This window comes from Hordeum vulgare, chromosome 3H, assembly GCF_904849725.1.
Source record: "Hordeum vulgare subsp. vulgare chromosome 3H, MorexV3_pseudomolecules_assembly, whole genome shotgun sequence".
Taxonomy (NCBI): Eukaryota; Viridiplantae; Streptophyta; class Magnoliopsida; order Poales; family Poaceae; genus Hordeum; species Hordeum vulgare.
In genome coordinates this window covers 594,096,863-594,105,977 of record NC_058520.1, presented here as the reverse complement: position 1 = coordinate 594,105,977, position 9,115 = coordinate 594,096,863, and the positions used below count along the sequence as shown (strand labels likewise).

Below are 9,115 nucleotides of genomic sequence, written 5' to 3'. Positions count from 1 at the left end.
TGTTTGCACCGGTTACTCGACTCGAGACGGTGAGAGTGCTCCTAGCTTTGGCAGCACAAGAGGATTGGAAGGTTCATCATATGGATGATAAATCCGCTTTCCTCAACGGTGATCTCCCAGAAGAAGTGTACGTAGAACAACCCCTCAGCTGCGAGAAGAAAGACGAACAAGGGAAAATTGACAAGCTCAAGAAGGCACTTTACGGACTGATGCAAGCGCCAAGAGCTTGGAATTTAAAGTTAGACCAAAGTATGGTCACGCTCAGGTTCAAAATATATGCCCTTGATGATCCGAAGGACAGTCTACAAAGCACCAAAGAAGAGGTGAAGATTGAAGACACGACCAAAAAGGAGTGTTGTCATCAAGCTACGGACGAGCCGACGACAGTAAAGACGGTCCATAAAATGCTGCGAGGGACGACAAAGGCAATGCCAATGATGACAGTTATGAGAAGCAGCAGCCGCGTTTGGGACCCAGGTCGGAATTAAGGACATCGTGATTAGGGGGTGAATGTGAGTTAATCCCGTGTCCGTGTGTGTGGGGGTATCCATCTAGGATATCTATTCCTACTCGGTTTGGATTATGTCCAGCTGAGTAGTATATATATACTTGCACCCCGTGTAAACTTTGTACCAGAAACCAGAAAAGTATTCCAGGCTCGACACGGGCCTGCGGCAATCCATCGACTAGTTACGCGTGTGTTTCGTCCAAAGAAATCGCTGCGTGCAGCAAGGATCGAGTCAGATCCGTTGTAAGTCGCCGGTCAAGCTAGCCTGCTCCACGTACAAAAGTGCACGTACATGTGGTACAAAAAACCATCCAGCTGCCTGGCTGTGTGCTAGCTTAGCACATACACGTACGTTTGATCTGATTCTACAGATCAAAAGCCAACAGCTCCGACGTTTGGAGATATGCCACATAGCTTTCCACTACCAGATTCCAGATAACCAGAGTAGCAAGAGCCTAGCGATGCATCAATGTAAGCACTTCTCACGGCGAATGATGTGCACCATCATCTTTGGCAGCTCCACGCTCCCCATTAGCTTGAAGAGGCAGAGGTCACCCTCCCGAAGGTGGTTGTCACGGGCGAAAGACGCCCATCCTTTATGGATAATCGTACGATCAGTCATGCGTCGCAACTCCGTGTCCCACATCCTGCTCTTCCCCTCCCGCTGAAGCACCAGATTGATCATGCTCTTCACTCCGTGATGCCCGCCAGTGTAAATCTTTTCTAGATACCTTGACACATACTTCCTGTGAAAGACCTGTTTATATACATATACAGGGAGGTTGTTAGTGATACATATACAGGGAGGTTGTTAGTGACACAAAGTCACAAATACAGTTGACCAACTGATGCAAGATTCTTTTTTCTTCTGAACTTACAAGGATGCAGCCAGAGATGCCATGGCGAACATTGGTCCTGTTCATGACCGCGACATAAATCGGCAATTCTGAATCAATGGCTTCCACTTTCTCTCGCACTCTCTTCTCCTGTGCTGGCGTTAAAATGGGTCTGTTTGGCATTATGATGGGGAGTTCGGAAGCTTCCTCAGAATTTGCACAGGCTCCATGATCTTCAGATCCCGAAGATGAGATCTCTTCACCTAAACAGGTTTTCAGAATCAGGCTGAAATGAGCAAAGCAAAGTACTTCTTTTAATGGAATATGACACGTCTTTGGCACGAAGTGTTTGCCGTACCTTCGGTAGCTGGCTCCTCCTTAACACAGGGTGTTAATGCCGTCTTTGCACTTGTCTTTCTGTCGGTAGCCGTGTGTGCCATATCTGCTCTTCCACCAGGGGAATGACCAATGCTCGCTTTGTGAAGCAGATGAACAATTACAGTGAATCTTCCTTCCTTAACCTTTGGTATTGGCTGAAAGAGGCAGATATCTCCCTCTTCAACACAGTTGTCACGGACAAAGTTGTACAAATAGAGGGTGCGCCGACCTGCATTAAATCTGCCCTTCCATTTCTGGTTCTTCCTGGGCACCTGGAGTATGATATTTGTAGCTTCACATGGGAAGTACTTGAGTGCGTAGTCCTTACGTATTACCTAGTTGAATAGGGGATAGAATGAGATGGTGATACTGTTGGGCTGTTTTATCTAAAAGCTGAAGTATTCAATACTTTATGACTGTCATAAATCCTAGATTGTTGCCATACACATGACTTCAACTGATAAGGCAATAAAGAATATTGATCTAGTAATGTATATAAATTTCTTTGCAAACATGTCATTCAGAGGCTTGTATGGATTAGAACCAGAACACCATGTTTCCCAAATAGTATCATAAGTTCATAACTAGAAACTATGAGTAGCTACATACACTAAGCAGTTCATAAGAAATGCGGATGATGAAACTAACGTACCAGATTACCAAGGTTTGTGCTGGTCTTCTTCATCTGTAGAACAAGCACTGGAATTTTAGGTCGAATCTTCTCTACAAGTGCATGTATTTTCACCTTCTGTGCCTCTGTAATATAGCACCACCCCGATAAGACATAGTTATTTGAATGCATCTGTAGATCATCTTTCGACGCCGAATTATCTCCAGATAGACTGTCTTCAGCTGTAAAAAAAAATTAACAGTAAGAGGACATGTTGTGGAGGTAACTGAATAATCCCAGTACATAACTTACCTGATATTTCCTCAGAAGAATAAGATATTGCAGCCATCTTTGCTGATTTTTTATAACCATATGATCTTTCCTTTTGCCTTTCATCTGAATCTGATCTTTCACTTGGTGAAAACCGAGTAGTACCACCATAAGAACTACTAGAATTATCCACATCAAATGTGCTTGGGTTTCTAACATTAGAAGCAGTTCCCATCCTTGTACAGCACAACGCTTTCTGCTTACCACTAGAATCGAATAGTGTAACCTTGAAGCGGGCGTTTCCAAGGTAACGAAACATCAATGAATAACTTTCTTCTATTTTATTGGCATGAACAAATGATGCCCATCCAGACTTCAAAATTGTTCGGTTCATATACTCGGTAACTCCAACATCATAGACAATACCATTAGGGGACTCTAGTTTGACGGTTCTCCACATCTTTCCTCCAAATTGGTTCACAAACCACTCTGGTATGACCTGTAACAAAAAGTAATGGTGCACAACATATTTGAGGCAGCAAAGTAACTCTTAAAACATCAGACAGACAACAGAATTAGGAAATTAGGAAAGGAAGAAATAGCTAACCAGGCTATGCATGTTGTTGCCATTGATCTGGCTTAGAAACTTTAGCTTGATCTGGCAGCATACACATGGATCACTCATCTTGGATAAGTCCTGTAAAAAAACCATACATCATGTGTTTGCATGACTAATGATACTCGAAAATAATTTAGGATCAGTATGATACCCTCTTCCAAATCCAAAAGTAAAGGGCATGCCATTTGCGTTCAGTATGACACGCTACATATTTTCGAGCGATTTGATCATATGTATGTTATTTGGGGAATTGAAAATATACCCCACTTCAGTTGACATTGATCTTATGCCGTTCTTTTCTTTGCATTTATGTTCCTAAATGTCCCATGTGAAAAATGTATTGCCTATCTGGAAATCTTGCAATTTTGGGGTTCTACCCGGTTCTACCTCCCTATGTGTTACTGAAATTTGGAGTATGAACAGATGCGAGCTTGTTCGCTCAGTGTTGTGACTGAACCTCAAGTGTGAGTGTGACCATGGGTGCTAGGACTAACTGTTCTGAGAAGAACATTTATGCTGTGCATGTATGCTGGATCTGCAAGTGAAAGTTATGCTCATATGCAAATGCAACTGACCATTGTGCTTGTGTGCCCTCTGAATATATGCAAAGTTGATGCTTCAGGCATCTTTATGTATGATTGTGAATCATAAATTCATAATACATGCACTTGGTTCTTGTAGGAAAAATACTACGTATATGCAGACTTAATGTTCAGGCATGAGCTCGATTTCGACAGCATATATACTCTACTCCATGCTTGATTTCGGCGGCAGCATGAACTATATAGTTCAAAACTTGCTAGACATTGATACTTTAGAGAACTGGGTTACCTGTTCGCCAGAGTCACCTGCGTCTCCTCGACAGTCGTCTTCCTCTGCCCTTGTACGTGATCGTCTTCCTCTGCTCCCTGCTGTACAAGACGAGCAAAGATGAACAGTCTGCTCAATCAGAGCTGGTATTGTCGAACCATAGTTACCATGAGAGTGTGTGCAAGCAATGCAAATCTATCATAGGGGCAATAAATTTCTGACTGGATCCATTGAGTACTATTCTCGATTTGTGATTCTACTATCGGGGGGAGGGGGTGTAAAATGCAGATCTAATATGAATCAATCACTGATAGCAATTAAAACACTCATGGTAAACAATCATAGAACATGAAGTTTCTGAAACACATATTTTGGTAGGACAACATGACTTCTTTTGTACCATATGCTTCTGAAAACTAGCAGAAATAGAAAGAAAGCAAGACAACAATGAAAGTAAAAGACAAATACTACTGCTCTATCCAGATGTGGAAGAAGAAGAGAGGATATGAATAACTTTGAGAGAAAGAGAGAGTCACATGCCACAACAAGCTCACCACGGTGCTGGAGGTAGTAGAAAGGAATGCTGGTCCGGAGTATGGAGAAGAGAAAGCGTCCAGGGACTGCAAGGAGGGCAGACACAGGCCAAAAATTATGAAGGGAGCTGTCATTTAAGCCTCTGCATATTCCCAAGACACTGGTTTGGCCGTCTGAGCTTACTATTCTCTTCCCTTTTCCCGATATTACTCCTGCCACAAAAGTGGAAGTACTCCAACTCCCAAGAATACCACTCAATGAACTAGTACACCCTCATGAAATGTAAATTTCAAAAAAATAAAAAAAAATTGAACTTTGGGGATCAAAGATGATTAAATTTATTCTTGAAAAGTTTCAGCCACAAATAACATTCGAGGAGCCCACACAAACCCAAAAAAAAAACACTGCTAAAAAATGCACATAAACTTTGGACAATAATTTTGTTTTTTTAGATGAGGTTTTCTCAAATGTTATTGGTGGATGACATTTTGCAAGAACATCGAATGTTTGACCATCTTGGATTCCCCAAAGTTCCAGATTCTTTTATAGATTTTTTTTGAATTTACTGTTTATATAGGGTGTAGGGCCACCCGGGTGTTGAAAGTCCTGCTTTTTCTTTCTTTCGAAAATGAGTTTACACTTATGCTGTCCGCATCAATCAATGCATGCTGTTTATTCATTTATTCTAGTAACTCATTTCAGAAGATGTGTCTATTTGTAGATCCATATTTAACAATCCACAATGAGAGTAACATATGTTAGTATTGTAAAAATAGATGTTACATAAGCAAGAAATATGATATGACAACTAATTAATTAGAAGAGAGAGAAATTGAGTAACTTAACACGTTACACATACGAGGAGCAACATAGCGGATACTAAGGCAAGATGAGTCTATAGGTTAATAAGTGAAATACTCAATGCATGTTACTACCCCTATGTTGTTATCCACTGTGGATGTACTCCACTGTAAGTAGTTTTAGTGCAAAATTTCAAAATGATTTCATGCTTTTGGGAAATTTTGCATAGTAACTTAGACTAGTAACATATGTATGTTACTCTCCATTGTAAGTAGTCTTAGTACAAAAATTCAGGATGATTTCATCATACACATCTTTGATATTTTCCATTAGTGGCATGCCAACCTAAGAAACAAAAACGGGCAAGGACGGCAGGAAGAAAATGGTGCATCGCTTGATCGGGTCATCTGAATTCTACCACCGTTAGTAATCAGGAAGGCAGCATGGTAAGAACCAATTCTGGATGTTTACGCCTTATTAAGCTAGCTAATGAAAACCATTGTGTACAAAGTTCTAACAATAGATGGGATAACGACGACATTCTCATCTCTTATCTCCTATCTCTTCTATATCTATATCTATACCTAATAATAAAACGGCTATTGCTTCCGTCGAAAAACCCATCACGGCATTTTTATAAAAAAAAATCTGTAATTTTTGTTATTCAACTCACGCTCCATCATTTATCTACAACGCAAAAGAAAAAAACGATTCGCTGCAAAAATTATATCCGTACGCATCGCCTCCTCCCGTCGACCCTGGTGTGCCCAGGTCGCCGCCACACCACTTGCCGCCGCGGCCGACCTCAACCGCCACCGCTGTCGATCTCAACCCACCCGCCTCCGCGGTCGTACCTCTCCCCGCTCACTGCCCCCGTTGCGGCGCTCGAGCGCATTGCGTCGATCCTGGTCCACCCTGGCCTGTGCCCAGGCCGCTGCCACACCACTCGACTACCACTGCTGTCGATCTCAACCCACCCGCCTCCGTGGTCGTACCTCTGCTTGCTTGCTGCCCCTGATTCGGGGCTCGAGCACAACTTCTGGATTAAATCAACGCGACAGCTACAATGACTGGGGATGATGCGTCTGCTCGATGCAGAACGGCGGCGACGCGCGGATAAGGCGCGGCGGAGCGAAGTACTTGCAGGTGGAGGCGGGCCTCCATGGCTCATACGGGGAACTTCGAGGTTATGGCGCGGCAACGGCGACTCCTTATGGCCAGATAGAGGCGCCTAACCCTTGCTCCCCTCATCGTGTCCCCTCCTCCGGCAGGAACTCATCATCTGGTGAGATCCTCTCCCCATGCCTCCAACCGTGTGCCAAGCACCGGCAAGAAATTTTGTTTTATGGGGATTTGTTTGCTGATGAATGAATGTATTGAATGTAAGATTGTATTGTTGTAGAGACAGAGAATGGAACATCACCTTCAGTTTGTCATCTGATCCCACATTCTCTACCCCATGAGTGAAATAAGATAACAGTCCATTAATCAATTCACGTAGCCTCTTTGTTTTGCTTTGCTTGTCCCGCTCAATTTCTCATCATGATGAAATTAACAATGGACGGGTTGATTTCTCAACAAAATAGGATAGGACTGACTACATTAGTTAGTTAGCTTATTATTTTAATAAATCAAAATAATTATAAAAAATATTAAAGCGTGTGGTATTTTTTTCTCCCGTTGCAACGCACGGGCCCTTTTGCTAGTATTTACTAATTGGGGACACCATATGAATCTTTATATTGATCCACATCACTAAAATTAATTATACCGTTGATATATATGACTGATCAATCTTAGCCTCACGACTTATGCTACTCTCACGATGAAAAAATAGACCAAACAACATAAACGTGACAAAGAGTTTTTTTATTCCCATATGACAATGTCCAAATATGAAACCTACATGGTGTGCAAAAAAAACCCTACACGTATTGTCTCATCCCTACGGCCCGATTGATGGAGTAGAAGATAGGGACACTCTCCCAATCTCACAAGACTCCTCTTTCAACTTACATGCGCTGCCTCCTCACTCCCTTGACGCTTCAACCGTGCCGCCTCCTTACTTCCTTAAGAGCAAGTACAATAAGGTCCAGTCAGCAGGCTGTAAGGATTAAAATACTATATTTCTGCTGAGTTGGATGAGAGAGAAGAGGAAAGAGAAGGGAAGCGGGCTCTTCGTGAAGAGCCAGCTCTAGCACGTGCTCCTAGGTGCTTTGTGAGAATGAAACGTGTGCCATATATGATAAAATTAGTACTCTTTTATAGCTAACTATTGTACAAACTGGCTATAAGGTGAGCCATAAGACTGCTTATAGCCAGCAGTTAACTATACTATTAACCATGCTCTAATGCTACGTCAGCGCCAGGATTGAGCGTGTCCCTCCGCCGTCAATCTATGTCAACGCCAGGATCGAGCGGTGTGTCCCTCCACCGTCAATCTTGTGGCTTGCTTCCTCACAGCGAAGGCATCCGAAATCGGAGGTCGGACGCTTCATTGACTGTCCACCTGCTGACTCCTCTCCAACCTGAGTAGCATCAGTATAGATATACATCTCGACCTGATTCATTATCCCTAAAATTTCTCTTTATTCGTTCTCTCGACATTTTAAAAAAGATCCATTTGATTGCTCGAGTCTAGCTTCCATTTGTGTTCCCAATGCAAGCTACAGGAGAAGGCACCGCCTATGTCCATGAGCATAAGGCCCTGTTTGGTTCTAAATAAGTCACCAACTTATAAGTTAAAAAGTGTAAAAAGTGACTTATTTTGTCAAACAGGCTCAACTTATAAGTCACCCTAACTTATAAGTCATAAGTTGCTCCACCCCAACTTAAAACTTATAAGTCACCCACTTTTAGGTGGGTCCCACCACTATTTCAGCATCAGGTCCCATCCCGAGCTCACCACGCACCCCAGGACTCGCCCACCGCGCACCCCATCCCTCCCCACCGCGCACCCCAGGTCTCGCCGCCGCCGCCCTCCATCACGAGCTCGCCCCCGCCGGAATCCTTCCGATCCAGCACGCTGCCGCCCGGATCCGCTCGCCTCCGCCTGGATCCGCTCGCCGCCCGGTCTCCACCATGGCCGGTAGGAGCTTCGCCGCCCGGCGACTGGAGGCCTGGGCGCGGCGACTGAAGCCCTGGGTGCGGCGACTGGATGCCTGGGCGCGGCGACTGAAGCCCTGGGCGCGGCGACTGGATGCCCAAGGCGGCGGCGTTTCCTGCCTTGTAGGAGTACCAGCGTTTTCTGCCCTGTCGGCGTTCTGCAGTCCCAGGAGGCCCCTCCCCATCGACGCAGCGGCAAGCATGTGGTGGCCATGGCTGGAAGCGAAGAATGGCGGAAAAAAAACAGGATGGAAAGGTGTGGTCAGGTGACTTATAAGTCAAGTGACAGCCAAACAGACGTGACTTATAAGTCACTGGTTTTAAATCACCTGACTTATTGGAACCAAACAGGGTCTAAATGCGCGGCTGCAAAACTGATCCTCCATCACATCCATGTATTCAGCAAAGGTTAAAAACCCACATCAAGATTCACGGTGGATTCCCCGGCAGCCACATGTTCTGACGACGGCCACAAACGTTTGATGGTAACCTCATGTGCGTCTTTATTTAGGGATAGTGAATCCGTAAGCATCAATTTCTGATGGCAATATGCGAGATAGGGATTTTAGTTTTTCTTATGTAAATTTTTACATCTATGTTAGAATTTCTTATTTAATTGTGATTATTATAGAAGCAGAAGTGTC

The 9,115-nt window shown here is 43.8% G+C and overlaps 1 protein-coding gene across 1 annotated transcript; it reads right to left on the bottom strand.

The window, feature by feature from the left end:
* Window positions 1-974: 974 nt before the first annotated feature.
* LOC123442159 (B3 domain-containing protein Os03g0620400-like) lies at window positions 975-8,866 on the bottom strand. Its single transcript, XM_045118236.1, has 10 exons — window positions 8,801-8,866; window positions 8,279-8,687; window positions 7,383-7,435; window positions 4,070-4,129; window positions 3,210-3,299; window positions 2,645-3,101; window positions 2,375-2,574; window positions 1,703-2,057; window positions 1,387-1,607; window positions 975-1,265 (listed from the first exon to the last, which is right to left on the bottom strand). Exons 1-10 carry the CDS (start codon window positions 8,864-8,866, stop codon window positions 975-977), a joined length of 2,202 nt encoding a protein of 733 aa, XP_044974171.1.
* Window positions 8,867-9,115: the final 249 nt, after the last annotated feature.

Coding starts and splice junctions, on each gene's coding strand:
- LOC123442159 (XM_045118236.1), bottom strand. CDS start 8,866: ATGGATGTGATGGAGGATCAGTTTTGCAGCCGCGCATTTAGACCCTGT. Junction 8,688..8,800: donor GTTTGGTTCCAATAAGTCAG/GTGATTTAAAAC, acceptor CTTCGCTTCCAG/CCATGGCCACCACATGCTTG. Junction 7,436..8,278: donor CGCGGTGGGCGAGTCCTGGG/GTGCGTGGTGAG, acceptor CTTGCTCTTAAG/GAAGTAAGGAGGCGGCACGG.